Source organism: Trichechus manatus, unplaced genomic scaffold, assembly GCF_000243295.1.
Source record: "Trichechus manatus latirostris isolate Lorelei unplaced genomic scaffold, TriManLat1.0 scaffold00163, whole genome shotgun sequence".
Lineage (NCBI taxonomy): Eukaryota > Metazoa > Chordata > Mammalia > Sirenia > Trichechidae > Trichechus > Trichechus manatus.
The window spans coordinates 1,446,411-1,464,259 of record NW_004444099.1 but is presented as its reverse complement, the minus strand read 5'-3'; the positions used below and the strand labels follow the sequence as shown (position 1 = coordinate 1,464,259).

The window sequence follows — 17,849 nt, the reverse complement described above, 5'->3', positions numbered from 1 at the left end:
TCCCCCCAGGCTCTCTTCGTGAGGAAGGAAAGGGATGTATACAGATGGTGTCTGCTGGGGGGACCAGACAGAAGAGAGTGATCTGGCATCTCCTTGTTGAGTCTGAGGGTTTTAATCGGTAGCCCTGTTTTCAGTCTTGTGTCTCACTCCTATTTCTGATGGTGCCAGATGGTCCTAAGTCCAAAAGCTGTTGGATTCATTTTCTCCAGAGAATAAGCTCCCAGCCTCCTGTAGGGGTAGGGTTGGGTAGTCACCCATTGCTCTAGGCGGAGGGGGCACCTGAGGCACTAACTGCTTTCATATAGACTTTTAGCCAGTCTCCTGTTTTCAGCTCCATGTCTTGCCCCCCACTTTTCTGAGGTATCCAGGCCTCCAATTCCTGAGCATCCCCAGGGTTTTATAAATGCCTTCAGCTCACTTCTCAGCAGAAGTCCTGTTGGCACTTAGGCTTCAGTATATCATCTGCTAAGCTGTTAGTTCTCTGTCAGCTTTCCACCTTCCAAAATTATGTTAACATCTCTTATCAATCACTATTTCCTTTCATTTCTCTTTGTCCTTGTGGGCTTATGCCATCTTTAACCAGAGGTCTCATTTGCTTTTAAAACTTTGCTGTATTGTGCAACTGAGATTATAATTACTCTGTGTCTTAGGCTGGGTTCTCTAGAGAAGTAAAACCAGTAAAGCGTATATATATATTTATATCAAGGAAATGGCTCATATGGTTGTAGAGGCTGGAAGGTCCCAAGTCTGTGGGTCAGGATACAGGCTTCTTCTGAATCACCTAGCCACAGCGGCTGGTGACCCAAGATCGGCAGGATGGAGAGCAGGGCTGTTGCTCATAAGCTGTGAAGATCGATGAATCCCAAGATTGGCAGGCAAGACCGTAGGTAAGCTGCTAGCTCAGGTCCCAAGAACCAGAGGTCAGATGAACAGGAGCCAGCTGCAGGATCTAGAACAAGCAAAAGCCCACAAGCCTTGCCAGACTATCCGCTTATGTTCAATGCAGGCTACGCACTCAGGGAAACTCCCTTTCAACTGATTGGCTACTCACAGCAGATCCCATCGTGGAGGTGATCACATAATATCAAATCTCATCATGGACATAATCACATCATACAACTATCAAACCACTGAGAATCATGGCCACCCCAAGCTGACACACAATCTTAACCATCACACTCTGAAAAACGTTAAAAAACCAAGTCTACTGCCATTGAGTTGAGTCTGACTCATAGCAATCCCATAGGGTTTCCAAGCGGTAAATCTTTATGGAAACAGACTGCCACATCTTTCTCTTGCAGAGCCGCTGATGACTTCGAACCACCAAGCTTTCAGTTAGCAGTAGATCATTTCCTTGTGTAGCTTATCTTTCCCTGAAATGTTTTTTGGCAAATGTGGCTGTTAATGTACAGTTGTGATTAAAAAAAAAAATAAAAAAAAAAGACTTGTGTTCAATTAGTTTCTTCATGAGTTAGGAATAAACCTATGAAAACACCATCAGTAGCGTTCTTTTGAGACTTACTGAGGTTACCATTTCTGATTCATTTGTGGTTGCTTCCATGGAGACACCATAGTAACTGTAACTACTGGCAGCGTTTCTACACTGACTTTTATAGTAGTTTGCTCTCTCACACACTTTCTTATCCTTTTGCAGCCAGTGGAAAACCAGCAGTTCAGACTGATTTATGTTACGGGCAACTTAGTTTTGGACTTACCATTAGAAAGAACATGGGACCAAATTCAATATCTGTTTTATTTAGTAGAAGAAATAGATTTTTTACAAAATTTCTTAATGTTCCTATTAATTCAAGTAAATGGAGCTGGTCCTTCTAGTGGTTTATGGTTATGTTGTTGTCACGGGATGTATTCCTAAAAGGGGTGCATGCATTCTCATCCTAACGGACCAAATGGGATAAGACGAACTAGAAAGCGGTCCCTGGTCAGGCGCAAGTTTAGATTAAGGGGTGCTAAAAGGGAGTTCACTGTGGGCCACATGCTTTCCCAGATGTGATCTCATTTATTTTTATTCTCGTAATGACCACTGAGGGAGTTAGGATGTCTTCTCAAAGAAGCACTGGAAGCCTTCATCTCCATTGAGGGCGGAGCCAACATGGGAATCCCAGGCCTGTGCACTTTCCACTGTGCTACCTGAGGGTTTAGGCCGGTCTTCAGCAGCTCAGGTCCTACGTTTCCTCTGTGCTTTGCTCCCGGGTTAGCGAGAGCCAGTGTAATATAGCGGATAAGCATGGTCTTTGGAGCTAAACTACCAAAAAAAACCCACTGCTGTTGAGTCGATTCTGACTCACAGCAATCCTATAGGACAGAGTAGAACTGCCCCATAGGGTTTCCAAGGCTGATAATCTTCACTGAAGCAGACTGCCACATCTTTCTCCCGTGGAGTGGCTGGCAGGTTCAAACAGCTGAACTTTCGGTTAGCAGCTGAGCACTTTAACCACTGTGCAACCAGGGCTCCGTGGAGCTAAATTGCCTGGGTTTAAATCCCTATTTCACCATGTACTAGCTGGGCTCTATGCCTCAGTTTCTGCATCTGTAAAATGGGGAGAATGACAGTTGGTATGAAAATTAATATTGTAAAACACCTAGTAAACACTATAAATGTGCCAAATAAGTAGGTAAGTTTTATGGACTTCTAGTCCTCTTACCATGCTCAGTACTTTAAAGGAAAACAGAGATGATCTTCAGGCCTTGCTGAGGGTATTGTGTGGATTCCAGCAGAGCTTTGTAGAAACAGAGATGAGTTTCCCATCTTGTTTGGAAGAGTTTTGAGCTACATGGGTAATATACTCTTGAACTAGAATATCACTTGGCGGTGTTAATCTCAAATGGGTGCCCTTAGGCAAAACCCAAGTGCTTACAATAGCTACCAAGAGCCTTAATAAGGATAAAAAATTCCAAGTGTTGGACTGGAATAATCAGATGAGGAATGGTAATCAATATTGTAGAAACACCTACTAAACTGTTCTAAATGTGCTAAATAAATGATTTACTTACTTCGTCTTGATTCTGTAAAGTGAGGGGGCTGAGCTAAAAGACTCCAAATGCACGTGATCTTGATCATTATTAGACTTCTGGGTTTAGTCAGCAACTCAGACCTGGAATGGAGTGAATGTAGCTGCTGACGTGCTTAGATTAATAATGGGATGATGTAACCGACGAAACTCCTCTGGTGTCATATGCTTGATTGAAATGCCAAAGACTGCCTATCTGATTCACACAAGCAACTGTGAGATTGCAGGGACCTTTGGTTATAGTTCTCTGTCCTTCTGTCTACTGGCCATTGTAACTTCTTATCCCTATGTTGAATAAACCAGTGATAGTGGATGCCATACAGCATGCAGAGGGTACTTTTAAATGGGGAATTTAGACAAGTAACCTTTTTATCAATGGGCAGGTCACCTGCCCCATCACGTTATCCTTCGCCAGTGCAGACTCAAGAATAAAAAAACCAGTTGCTGTTGAGTTGAATCTGACTCATGGCATCCCCATGTGTGTCAGAATAGAACTGTGTGCCATAGAGCTTTTAATGGCTGATTTTTGGGAAGTAGATTGACAGGCCTTTCTTCTGAGGTGCTTCTGGGTGGACTTGAACCATCAACCTATTGGTTAGCAGCAAGACGTGTTAACCATTTGTGCCACCCAGGAACTCCAGACTCGAGAATAGCACACCTTTTTGGAATACCAACAATTCTGAATAGTTTAGGCGACTGAATGATTTTGAGAACTGAAGGGTTTCCAGAACCGAAGGTTAGCTTTTGTTTGCTTGTATAATAAACAAAATAAAAGAGCTAAAAGAGAATTCAGAATTGGAGGGGTAAACAGACTGAAAAGGATAGGGTTTCTCAGTCTGGGAGACAGTTTTATACTAATCTCAGAAAAGAATCTAGGGTAATTTTAGTAAAGTACCGCCTGCATTGCAGGCCTAAGCTAGACTCCCAATGGCAGACAGCTCATCCATATGATGGATGCCTCAAGAGCACGGATTGGAGAAGCAGTGGCTTCTGAAGAGGCAGCTGTTAAATGTTCTCTCACACGGAAATCATATGGTAATCAGTTTGATCAATGAGATTGTGCAATAGAAAAGCAAACAGAGCTGAGGCTGTTAAACTGACCAGGCAAGCAAGCCACCGTCACCCCCGCCCCACCCCTTGTGTTGAAGAGCGGCTGCCATGTAGGGATGAGAAACACTGGGATGCTCAGCAGACGTTCATTAGCATCTGGTTGGTTACTAACTTTAGGAAGCATTTGATTAGTATTTGGGGAGCTTTGGTCAGGAATTTCTTTAATTTGCCCACCCCGTGAAGATCACTTTGAGATGATAACTCTGTATTTAGTTTTCCAAATAGTTGAAATTCTTAACAATAACCCAGCAGAATGACGCTCTTACTAATAGTTTATTGATTGGATGCCTATTGCATGGAGAAAGAAGAGTTTGAGAGGCAATGTTGTGTATTAGTTAAGAGCTAGGTCCTGGACTCAGACTTCTGGGTTTGATTCCTCACTGTATCACTTACAAGCTTTTGAGTAAGTCAACCTTTCCGGGGCGCAGTTTTCTCATATATAAAAGTACTTAATCCCTGGTAGCTGTTGTTGTGAACACTGTGGTTGTTGTTTTGATTTTGTAAGCCAGCCAATGACTGTGGGAAGAGCCCAGGGTCTACTGAACCCGCACATTGGCCCCTTTCTGGGTCCTTCTCCTCACCAAGTATGAGTGAGCTAAATGAGAGAACCAAATATCTCAGTGGCCTGAAATATTTCTCATCTGTAACTTTAATTCTTCTCTTCAGTAGTGTCATGGATTGAATTGTGTCCCCCCAAAATATCTGTCAACTTGGCTAGGCCATGATTCCCAGTATTGTGTGATTGTCCACCATTTTGTCATCTGATGTGATTTTCCTATGTGTTGTAAATCCTACCTCGATGATGTTAATGAGATGGGACTCAATCTACAAGATTTTATATCTCTTTTGAGATATAAACGAGAGAAGCCAGAAGAGACCACCAAGAAAGTAGTGCCAGGAGAAGAGCGCATCCTTTGGACCCAGGGTCCCTGTGCTGAGAAACTCCTAGACCAGGGGAAGATTGATGAAGGACCTTCTCCCAAGGCTGACAGAGAGAGAAAGCCTTCCCCTGGAGCTGGCACCCTGAATACGGATTTCTAGCCTCCTAGACTGTGAGAGAATAAACTTCTCTTTGTTAAATCCACCCACATGTGGTATTTCTGTTATAGCAGCACTAGATAACTAAGATAAGCAGCAACTTCCCAGTGAGTGCTGGTGACTTCCGCTCATCCCTTCTTGTGCATATTTTTTTCTGAGTCTCAACCTGTGAAAGACTTTCTGGCTTAGCATTGTGAATACAAAGCTTTATTGATTCTTTTCCATCACTATGGGCTGTTAGCTAAGTGATTAGATTTGTCACAAATGGAAGAATTTACCCCAACATTGTAGAAATCTCCCTGACTGCGGCAATATTTAGCCTTAATTAAGACAGAGCTACAGAGGGGCAGGGAGTCAGGTAGTTGTATCACTGGGCTGAGCAGAAAAGAACTGAAGAGAAAAGCCGAGGGACTGGAAATTTGCGGAGCAGCTCAAAAGGTTGAAAGTTGTCTTTGTTTAGCTCCCAACTTCTCAGAGAGAAGATTTTCCTCGGCTGACTGGGCTTGAGGGGACACTGGCTTGAGAGTTGCTTAGCAACGAGATTTTGTGGCACCTGATTCTCAAATAGACAAGCAACCCATCAATTCCCTGCCTCCCCCTTGCTAACCCTCAGCTACTATCCAGAGCTTCCTATTAGATAATCAAGAGTATGCTGGAGGGAGGGACTAGAGGGAGGGGGCGAAGTTTAATCACTGAACCAAGCGAGCTGAATGTATTTAGTAGGCAGCACCTAGCTCCCCAGGAGGTCTCTAAGCCTGAACTGGACTTGAGGGGCACGCCGAGACCTGGGGGTAAACACTGCACAGAAATATCTACTCATCTCTGGGGGAACCAAACTTAGGAAAAATGTTTGCGGTGCACTTAATGGCATTTTACTTCACCAAGCTGAAGGAGGACCAGGTCAAGAAGGTAAGAACTCAGCAAAGCCGAGAGATGCCTGGTTCTTTCTTTACTGACAAATCTGACACCCTACCTACATCAAAAAGGGTGTAGGAGAGCTTATTATAAAAGATACAGGAAGCACGTGGCCAGTAAAAAACTCATAGGGGGGAAGAGGAAGTAGGTCTTCCATACCACTGGGCGTTGCATTGCTGTCCTGAGCCTTGAGTTTCACGCAGAACTTCCTGGCAGATACCAGATAATGAAGGGGATGAGGAGAAGGTCTTTAGGAAGCGTGAAGAGGATTGGGTTTGATGTAATGTGAGGGGTGTTTGCAGGGGGGAAGCCTACAAAGAAGAGTCATGTTTAAAGAAGTTTTAAGAACTTTTGAAGAAGATCTGATTCTTTGTGCATTTGAGAGACTATAAATACGGGCAGCAAGAGGGATGTGAGTTTTAACGTACAATAATTGAAATATTTATTATTGGCACGTGCTATTTGCCCACAGTAAGGGTCCCTGGGTGGTACAAATGGTTTGCACTCAACTACTAACCTAAAGGCTGGCAGTTTAAACCTACCCAGCAGTGCTGCACGAGAAATGCCTGGTGATCTGCTTCCGTAAAGATTACAACCAAGAAATCCCTATGGAGCACAGTTCTACTCTGTAACACTGGGTTTGGTTTTTGTTTTTGGTATTTGCCAAGGGTGTGCGGTGAATGGTGTGCACTGTTTCGTCACTTTGCCCAAGAAGCCTGTCTCCAAAATTTATTTCAAGGTGGGCTGGTTAAAGGCTGCCAGGACTATGCTGGGGGCATATCAGGATTCTCACCCTGGCCTCACTGGCTGGCTGCCAGTGCAGGGCCCTGAGCAAGTAGCATCTCTCAATTTACAGATAATAGGAGTCCTCCTGGAAGAGGACTTAGCCAAGGTCACCCAGGTATTTCAGGGAGAACGAGGATCAGACCCACTTCCGGCTGACTCCTCCTCCACATTCTTTCTATTGTACCCTGCTGCCACCTGCTTTTCAAATAGAAAGAGAGGAAGCGTGGCCCCTTACTGCCCTCATGAGTTTAGTGGGATAAAGTCCACGAAATTTCTATTAGTAAGAGCTGGGTTAGAGGCTTCAAGAAATTTAAACGTATTAATCAGTCCATCAGATTTAATCTGTCTTTATTTTCATCTGTTGATCGGATTCACGGAGCCCTCTACTGGCTACTTGAGGAGGAGGAAGCCCTATGTAGCACTGCTTAAGAATGAACTTGCTCTCGTAACCTCCTTGAGGAAAGATGCAACTTACACTTTGTCTCACCAGCCCCCAAAGAAGAGTATTTAAAACCTTGACACCTTTGGTTCTGCAAACCCATTTCCTTTCCTTGGCCCCCTTTGTGGTGGTTAACCGTTTGTCACACCCTAGAACCGGCGGGAAGTGTTTGTCCACCAGCCAAGGTACAGGCTCAAGAGGCCCCTTTGGAAATGCAGCCTCCTCTGATCTGTCCCGGGTTCTGGGGTGACGGGGGTGAGCCTTTGTCAGTGCTTGAAGCTGACATTGCTTCTCCCAGGCCCGGTTGCCCTTGGGAGGCAAGAAGGCTTGTGAGCAAGGGGAATCAGGAAACATTTTGTCACTTTAAGCAGGTGACCTCACTGAGCTTGGGGTAGTGTGGGAGGCTGGTTTATGGGTTGCTGAGATGACTCACAGGTTCTGAGAACACTACACTCATTCACTCCTCCACGTGGTGAAAACATACCCGCTCAAAAGGCACGGGTCAGGCAGCCAGCCACCTACTTAGTTTCTGTACCTCCTGCTTGTATAGTTGTCCAGCTCCTAGGCCATACTTGCCAGCAAAGATTACTACTCAGACCCTGAATCAATTTTAAAAAGTATCCACAAACCACCATCAAAACAAAAACAAAAAGAAAGAAGAAAGGATGGAAAGAAAGAAAACAGAAGCCACTCTGACAGTTTCTTTTCTAACTCAACATACTGACCTTATTTGACCTATTGACAGCACTGGGCCAGGACAGGTCACTGACCTACATATTGTTCGTTCTTAAGAAAAGTCCTGGTTGGTTTTTTAAACGTGTATTTTTTTTACAGTAAGTCAACATTACAAAAAGTGGAAATGTTCTCCGTAAACCTACCCCTCTCACAAACATGGTCATATTTGCTGTTGGAAGCTCTTGTAGTCGTTTTTCATGGTGTATGTTTTTACAGTTATATTTATGATATGCATACAGTTCTTATAGTGGAACCACTTAATCTACATTTATCCATTATCTTTATAGTTATCATTTTAACGTCTTCCTAACCTCCTATCAAGTGGATATATCATAATTTATTTAATCCTTTCCCTCGTGTTGGACATTTTGGTTATTTCCAAAAACGTTTTTTTGCAATTAAAAAATTGCTATGATAAAAAAAATCGTGTACACCTAATATTCTCCATATCTAGGAATATTTCCTGAGAATAGATTCCAGGAAATGAAATTGCTGGGTCAAAGAGTTGAACCTTTTTATGACTCCTGTTTGTAATATGAGAGCTTTGGACTGAGTGATCTCTAAGGTACCTTCCAGCTCCCACCTTCTGTAATTCAACAGCTCTGAAAGTCAACTTTTTGAATTTGTGGCTCCTAAGTTAAATGTGCTGCTTGTTGGCTCTTTCGTGTAGAAGATAATTCACGCTATGGTTTGTGAAAAAGATTTTAGTTTCACTCCAAAAAATGAGCTTGACTTTCTGTAACGCAAGCGTCTTCCTTTAGTGCCTGGGATGTATGTCCCTGGTTACACATGCCTCAGATCACCTGTTTGGATTTAAAATATAGCTTTTTTTTCTCTTTTTTTTGCCCCAACATATGATTCACTCTTCCCTTCTAGCCACTGTAGGAAGTACTGTGGAAGAGACAAAGAATAAACTAGGAACTGTTGCTAAACTGGCCGTCTGTCATAACTTTAACTTATTGAAACAGCAGCAGCAACTCAAGGTCCTGAATGACTCTGTTAAACTGCAGTTCACAAGTAACGCCCTAAACAGGGACTCAACCGTTACTTACACAGAAGGGATGACATCCTGAGAAGCTCTTTCTACCTGGGACCTGAGCAAAACTGAGCAACTGGTTCAGGAGCACCTTCTGAGGAGCTGAGCTGATGCAGGGTCAAGTCCGTTCCCATGCAGGGCATCCCACCCTTCCCACCCTTCCATGCGGTGTTCTCCATTTGTGTGTGGCTGTGCCAACCAATTAGTCAGAAACAGATTCTGGATGATCAGGAGGCCTGTAATGAAGCATGACCTAGTTACATCTTATTCTCTCCAGTCTGCTCAAAGCCCAGTTGTTAATGGCTTCTTATTAACAGTTCTCTGATGGCTTTCGTCTGGCCTCAAAGTCCCTGAGACATGTGCCATTTCTCTGGCTTGGGTCTCTGTATTGGTCCCCGACTGACCTGGGTCCCCCTGGCCTCTGAAGCCTGACTGGGTACCCGTCTTATGGTATGTTTGATGTGGAGCCTGCACTTTTGATACAATTTGTCTGTTGGACTTGTGAATCCCACACAGAGGTATGGACCAAACTAGGCAGTGGAGGCAAGGAATCTAGAGACTATGTCATGATCCCAGTTCTGCCACATAACAGCAGCTCTGCTTACTAATACTTACCACCTCTGAGCCTTAGATCCCTCATCTCTAAAGTAACCAACCAGTTGCCATCAAGTCAACTCCAACGCATGGCGGCCCCATGTGTGTCAGAGTAGAACTGTGCTCTCTAGGGTTTTCAATGACTGATTTTTTGGAAGTAGATTGCCATGTCTTTCTTCCAAGGCTCTTCTGGGTGGATTTGAACCTCCAACCTTTCAGTTAGCAGCCAAGCACATTGACCACTTGCACTACCCAGGGATTCCCATCTCTAGGGTTGCCGTGAGTCTGAATTGACTTGACGGCTGTCTTAGTCATCTAGTGCTGCTGTAACAGAAATACCACAAGTGGATGGTTTTAATGAAGAGAAGTTTATTTCCTTACAGTAAAGTAGGCTAAAAGTCCAAATTCAGGGTGTCAGCTCCAGGAGAAGGCTTTCTCTCGGCCTTCTTCTCATCAGTGTTCCCCCAGACTAGGAGCTTCTCGGAGCAGGGACCCCAGTCCAAAGGACGCACTCTGCTCCTGGCACTGCTTTCTTGATAGTATGAGGTCCCCCTGTCTCACTGCTCACTTCTGTCTTTTATATCTCAAGAGACTGGCTCAGGACACAATCCAGTCTTGTAGATCCAGTCTTGCCTTACTAACACAACTGCCATCCATCCTCCCTCATTAACATCATAGGGGCAGGTTTACAACATACAGGAAAATCACACAGTACCAGGAATCATGGCCTAGCCAAATTGGTACACACATTTTTTGGGGGACATAATTCAAACCATGACAACGGCAAAGGGTAATATTGGTCTTACTTGGCTGTCTCAAAGGAATGTTGGAAGATTAGATGATTGACATACAGGGAACCTCTCTGTAGCCTGCAGGCTGGGTTCTTAGCCTTAGATAAGTGTGGGAGTGCACTTCCTACAGGAATGTGCCTTGTGTCCAGCCTCCTTGGGACCTGGGTGGGTGGAGGGGGCTCTCAGCAAATATAAAGCAGGGGTGGCAAGTACATGACACACATGACACTCCCCCTCCTCCTGCCCCCATCCATCAACCATCAGTGCGTCTTCCCAGTGGTCCTGGGCAGTCTAGGCTGCCACCACCCACTGATCAACATTAGCATGGGGGAGGGAACTTTTCTGCCATTTTTGTTGTGACATTACCTTCAAGTGGAATGAGCACAGCCATAGTGATTTTTGTAACTTCCCTCCACTGGGGCAGCGGTCCTTTGCCCCAATTTCCTGATTACTTTTATTCATTTGAGTGACATCTCTTCATTCCCATTAGCAATTTGAGCTGGCTTTAAAAATTGAACTTCATCTAAATTCAAACATAAATAAGGTCACTATGAGTCAGAGTCGACTCAACGGCAATGGGTTTGGCTTTAATTTAAATTCGAACAACCTCAGTTAAAAACAGAATGAAAATTTAAAGGACTAAATTTTAGAGATTGCAGTTGAAAAATGAATTTAGCTCAGAGTTTCCTGGCAGCCATTGAACTAAGGGAAACATGTTTGGGTATATATTTTCGTCATCACACAAAGGAGATCATCCATGTTTAGGAATCTAAGAGTAAAGCTATATCTAGTCTTTTCCAGTGGAGATAATGATGGGGGCCTGGACTGAGAATTAGAAACCCTGAGTCCTTAGCTTCTGCCTCTCCATTGTCCCATCAGAAAAATGGAGGGATCATTTCTTCCTCCAAGCTTATCCTCCAGAGGAGGCCATAAATCCCCACCTCAACAGCTGTTTGTTCCATTCTGTTCTCCCAACTCCCCACCTTGTCCCCAGCTTAATGAGGGGTCAGGCAGGGAGCCTTTGGGAAGCCACATCACAAAGCTGTCCCCTGATTCAGGAGTGCAGCTTCGTGATGGGGGTGGGGAGGGAGCTTATGGCTTCGACTGGAGGGCAAGTGCCCCCCCAGCCAGCACTGGTTGCCCCGGCGTCTGTTCTAGGTGGACAGGTTCCTGTATCACATGCGGCTCTCCGATGAGACCCTTTTGGACATCATGGCGCGGTTCCAGGCTGAGATGGAGAAGGGCTTGGGGAAGGACACTAACCCCACAGCCTCAGTGAAGATGCTGCCCACCTTTGTCAGGGCCATTCCAGATGGCTCCGGTGAGTGGGGCTAGGGCTGCCAGGGACCCTTGTCACTGCAGTTTCTTCTCGGCTGGGGGGTAACTGAAGTTTGCTCCGGGACCCTGGCTTACCTCTCCAGCCTTCTGACCACATTCCCCCTCCCCACTCTCCCTGACTCTTATGCTTGAACAGTACTAAACACCTCTTGGTTCCACAGACAAATGCACCTTGCTTTCTCTCTGCCCACCTTGGCCTCACACGTTCTGTTCTGTCTCCTTCTGGAGCACTCTTCTCCTGATGAACACCAACTTAGCTTTTCTATCCAATGTAGAGACTACTGCCTCCATCTGGAAAGCATTCCCATGCTGGGCTAGATGCTCATCAGCATTGTCACCCGAAGTTTGTGTATGAGAGTCTACCCACTGGGCCAGTAGCTCCATGAAGACAGGTCCGTGTCTTATTCTCCACAGTATTCTGGGCAGCTAGTATAGTGTCTAATGCATACTAGGTCCTCAAATATTTGTTGAATGAATAATAAATGATATCTCACTCCTAGGCACGTAGATTCTATGTTATGGACAGTAAATTGTGAAATGAAGCATGATGTAGTGGGAAGCATGATGTAATGGAAAGAAACCGGGGCTCTAGGCCCTGCCCTGTCACTCCACAGTGACCTTAGGCAAGTGTTTAACCTCGGTTTCCTCATCTGTAAAATGAAGTTGGCCTATGTGTTCACTTCCTATTGCTGCTGTAACAAATTACCACAAATTTAGGGACTTAAAACAACACAAATTTATTCTCTTACAGTTCTGGAGGTCAGAAGTCCGAAACGGGTCTCAGTGGTCTAAAATTAAGGTGTTGGCAGGGGTGGGTTTCTTTTAGAGGCTCTAGGGGAGAATCTGTTTCCTCACCTTGTCCAGTTTCCAGAGGCTGCTGCCTTCCTTAGCTCACGGCCGCTTCCTCTTTCTTCAAAGCTAGCAGTGTAGCAGCTTCCAATCTCACTCTGACTCTTCCACCTTCCTCACCCTGATTATGCAGCATAATCTCCCAATTTTAAATTCAGCTGATTAGCAGCCTTAATTCCATCTGCAACCTTAATTCCACTTTATCATGTAACCTAACATACTCGCGGGATCCAGGGATTAAGACATGGACATTTTAGGGGGCCATTATTTTGCCTACCACAGCCTAGAACCTTCTAGAGGGGATCTCTGAAGTCTCACTCAATTGTTCCATTGTTAGCCTCTGGGCAAAGCCTTAAGAGGGAAAGGAACTGATGTTTACTGAATAATTACTGTGGCTATTGGTTGCCAGGAACTCATCGTCATACAAAATCCCCATAAGAATCCTGTGGTGTAGCTGTTACCCTAGGTCAGATGAAAGCACTGTAGACCCAGGAGCTTCCCCAACATCAGGGTGCCAGCACCCAAATCAAGCTTAGGGCTCTTGAAGGAGCAGGGAGTAAAGTTTGGGGAGATTTGGGGGGCCTCAGTTGGATTAGACACTTTCTGGACTCCTCTGGGGCAATGTGTGGGTCAAAATTTGGTTGGTTCTGCCAGTTGTGAGGTCCCTGGGAAAATGTGATGGGAAAGCTTTGTTCTCTCCCCGGTGGGTGGGTGTGTGGGGTGGGCAGTACGCTACCCTGGAGGAGCATAACTTTGGAGAGAGATGGTTCTGTTTTGAAATCTTGCCTCGGTCCCTGACTCTGCTCACTGACATTGTGTTCAGGGGGCTGTTGTCCTTGATGGGTCATCAGGGCCATTCAGAGGAAGCAGATGAGTCACCATTGGTTCCCTGACTCATGGGGTATGTGTGTTGCGGGGGCGGGCACAAGGGCTAAGTCCTCCTGGCTTCCTGTGCTGAAGCTCCTTCTCCGGATATGGAAAAGGCATGTCCTCAGAAGCTAGCAAAAGTGACCTTTGATAGTCTAGAGGCTGCACGGGCAGGATGTGCCTTCCTTGCCCTGGCTGCTTCAGGGAAGTTTGGAAGTCAAGCTGTCAACATTTCCGAAACAAGCTCCTCCTCAGGCCAGGAGACATCATCTTCTTTCTTTGCTGTCTCCTCAGACCCTCTCATTACGCAGTAAATCTCACCAGCAATTTTGTTGCAGGAGGTCTGTCTTAACTATCTAGTACTGCTATAACAGAAATACCGTAAGTGGATGGCTTCAACAAACAGAAGTTTATTCTCTCACAGTTTAGTAGGCTAGAGGTCCAAATTCAGGGTGTCAGTTCCAGGGGAGGTCTTTCTTTCTCTGTCAGCTCCGGAGGAAGGTCCCTATCATCAACCTTCCCCCGGTCTAGGAGCTTCTTAGTGCAGGGTCTCCGAGTCCAAAGGGCACACTTGTTCTTGGTGGCATGAGGTCCCCTTGTCTCTCTGCTCACTTCTCTCTTTTATATCTCAAAAGAGACTGATTTAAGACACAATCTAATCTTGTAGATTGAGTCCTGCCTCATTAACATAACTGCCACTGATCCCACCTCATTAACATCATAGAGGCAGAATTTACAATACACAGGAAAATCACATCAGGTGACAAAATGGAGGACAATCACACAATAGTGGGAGTCATGGCCTAACCAAGTGGACACACATAGTTTGGGGGGACACAATTCAAACCATAACAAGATCCCTGAGCCCAGAAGCCTAACTAGCCAGGTGCCCTTGGCAAGTTCTAGGACCACTGGGGCTCCTGCCCTCACTGGTAAAGGGACCATGGTCAGTTTGTTCTACCAGCCTGTTGGGTTGTTAGGATCAGATGAGGTCACGTGGATGGAGTGCTTTGAAATCTCTAAAATGTTGCCCCAAGTCCTTCAGAGCTCTTGTGAGCCGGTGATGTAATTTCATGCTTACTAAACAAACAAAACCAAACGAACAAAACTCTGCCAATTCCTTGAGAAGGGGCCCTGCCGGTGCACTGGTTAAGCGCTCAGCTGCTAACTAAAAGGTTGGCGGCTCCAACCCACCTAACAGCTCTGCAGGAGAAAAACGTGATTTGCTCTGTAAAGATCACAGCCTAGAAAACCCTATGGGGAAGTTCTATTTTGTCACACTGGATGTCTGTGAATCAAAATCAACTCTGTTACACCTAACAACAACAATAGCAATCCCTTGAGGCTTCTTCCATTTCAGAAATGTGTATGGAGTCTTCAGAGAAATCCTCTGAATTCACCTCCTCTTGAATTTCTCCTCCTTTTATCTGAATTTACCTGAGAGTCGATAACCAACTTGAGCCTTAGTTACTCCTAGACTTTTAGTGCAGGTGCTGTGAATGACTGTTTTCAGCCAGGGTCGTTTTCATTGTTGGTTGCCCGTCAAGTCACCCCCAGACTCATGGCAACCCCTTGCATGACAGAACTAAATGCTGCCCTGTCCTACACCAAACCAAACCAAACCAAAACCCAAACCTGTTGCTGTCGAGTTGATTTTGACTCATCCCCATAATTAGTTGCAGACGGGACCATCGTGATCCATAGGGTTTTCATTGGCTGATTTTCAGAAGTATATCACCAGGCCTTTCTTCCTAGTCCATCTTAGTTTGGAAGCTCCACTGAAAACTGTTGAGCATCCTAGCAACATGATACTGACAGATGGGTGATGACTGTGCATGAGATGCATTGGCTGGAAATCGAACTTGGGCCTCCTACATGGAAGGCAAGAATTCTACCACTGAACCATCACTGCCCCCATCTAATTAGGGTCAAGTGCCTTAAAAGAGTTGGTTTATAATTTGTGCCTTTTCCTTTACTAGTCAGGGAGGGAAGGTGGACAGGAACGCCCATCACATGACTGTGAGGGTGATTATGATTTTGTAGGCCCAACAAAAAAGAAGCAGCTGGTTCTCTTCTTGACCTTTCTCTCTAGGCAGGCTCCCTTAAGTGTGAGCCCGGGGAGCCCCCAGGTAGTCAGCCTGGGGCCAGCTGATGGTCCAGTGGTCTGCACTAGGACTACCCCTCGTGAGAGGTCATTTTCCTAACAATTGCTTTAAAGACCCTGAGGGCCCCACTGCCACTGTGGCCCTCCTTTTGTCTGGGAAGCCCTTTCCCCAGGGTCCAATGAGTCCTTTCTCTGGGGTCAGAGTCACTGACAGGGTCATACGACGTGGTGTACAGGAAATAGCATCTCAGTCCCAGGGGAGGGAGGAGTCTGTACAGTGATAATGGGGCTGGCAGCTGGAAGAAGGAACATTTTCCTGCCTGACTGCAGTGTGTCACCTCCAGTGTGGATTGCAGCATAGGTACCTCCTCTGTGGCTTTGAAACCCTTCACTCCATTCCTGGTTGGTGCCAGTGGCACTTCGCCAAAATCTCAATCAGATCTTGGCACTCCCTTGCTGAAACTCTCTCTGTGGCTTCCCCCAACATGGATAAAGCTCAAGCTCCTTGGGAGTAGGCGGTGAGTGCGTTTTCCAGATCCTTCCAAACTTAAATGGAGACTACCTTCCAGCCCAATTCCTGTCACAGCCTCCATCCTGTCTCAAAAGCACCAACCTTCATTTTCTCTCTTGCCCCCCATTCCTTTGCTCATGGATTCCTCTCCCTGAGACACGGCTCTCTTCTATCTGGTTAACTCCCTCTCATCCATCAACACTTGGCTCTGAATTGCCTCCTCTGGGGAGCGCCCTTGACTCTGATTTCGAAGCCCTTCCCTGTACTTCTTTACTTACCTGTATCCCTGAAATAGGGTTGCTATAAGTCGGATTTGACTCGACGACAATGGATTTATCCCTGATAGACTCCCCAAGGAGCCCACAGTCTTTTATCTTTGCGTCCCTGGTACCTGGCACACTACTTGGCACATAGTAGGAGCTCAGTAAATGTACATGGATCCTGTGAGCTACCCGACTTCCTATGCAATGAGATAATACGTATGAAAGCATCTCTTGCTTAGTACATAACAAGTGCTTCATAAAAGTTGCATAGGATTAAAACCCGTTGCCATTGAGTTGATTCCGACTCACAGCTACCCTATAGGACAGAGTAGAACTGCCCCATAGGGTTTCCAAGGAGCGGCTGGGGTCCTGGGCAGGAATTCTGTCTGGGTTCAAGTAGAAGTTGCCAGAGTGGGCTATCTCACTCCAACATGTGTCTCATTTCCACTTTTTATTAATAGCATCTATCTTGGGTCAGTCTCAGTCATTTCCATTTTCTCCTGTTGAGGTGGTTCTGGCCTAAAGAATTAAAGATCCTTGGCATCTTGTTGTCACTGTTGTTAGTTGCCATTGAGTCAGTTCCGTCTCATGGCAGCTCCATGTATAACAGAACAATGCATTGCCTGGTCCTGTGCCATCCTTATGATGTTGGTAGGTTTGAATCCATTGTTGTGGCTATTGTGTCAGTCCTTCTCATGGAGGGTTTCTCTCATTTTCACTGACCCTCTACTTTACCAAACATTGTGTTCTTTTCTAGAAACTGGTCTTTCCTGATGACATATCCAAAGTAAGTAAGCCGAAGTCTCTCCATCCCAGCTTCTAAGGAAATTTTTTTCAAAAAAAAATTTTTTTATTGTACTTTAGATGAAAGTTTACAGAACAAACTAGTTTCTCATTAAACAGGTAGTACACATATTGTTTTATGACATTAGTTAACAACCCCACGACATGTCAACACTCTCCCTTCTCTTCCTTGGTTTCCCTATTACCAGCTTTCCTGTCCCCTCCTACCTTCTAGTCCTTGCCCCTGGGCTGGTGTGCCCCTTTAGTCCCCTTTTGTTTTATAGGCCTGTCTAATCTTTGTTTGAAGGGTGGACCTCAGGAGTGACTTCATTACTGAGCTAAAAGGGTGTCCTGGGGCCATACTCTCAGGGTTTCTCCAGTCTCTGTCAGGCCAGTAAGTCCGGTCCTTTTTTGTGAGTTAGAATTTTGTTCTACATTTTTCTCCAGCTCTGTCTGAGACCCTCTATTGTGATCCTGTCAGTGCAGCCAGTGGTGGCAGCTGGGCACCATCTAGTTGTGCTGGACTTGGTCTAGTGCAGGCCATGGTAGATGTGGTCCATTAGTCCTTTGGACTAATCATTCCTTTGTATCTTAGGTTTCTTCATTCTCCCTTGCTCCTGAAGGGGTGAGACGAGTGGAGTATCTTAGATGGCTGCTCACA

At 45.4% G+C, this 17,849-nt stretch overlaps 1 protein-coding gene across 2 annotated transcripts in view; it reads left to right on the top strand.

Moving 5' to 3' along the window:
• Positions 1–5,891: 5,891 nt before the first annotated feature.
• The window catches only part of HKDC1 (hexokinase domain containing 1), a 49,095-nt gene continuing 37,137 nt past the window's right edge, over positions 5,892–17,849 (top strand). Inside the window, exons 1-2 of one of the 2 annotated variants that reach the window (XM_004386382.1) lie at positions 5,892–6,086; positions 11,632–11,794. In XM_004386382.1, coding sequence (XP_004386439.1) covers positions 6,024–6,086; positions 11,632–11,794 — 226 coding nt within the window. In that variant the 5' untranslated portion in view covers positions 5,892–6,023. The remainder of the gene's footprint in view (positions 6,087–11,631; positions 11,795–17,849) is intronic. The other variant, XM_023740730.1, reaches the window with a different exon arrangement.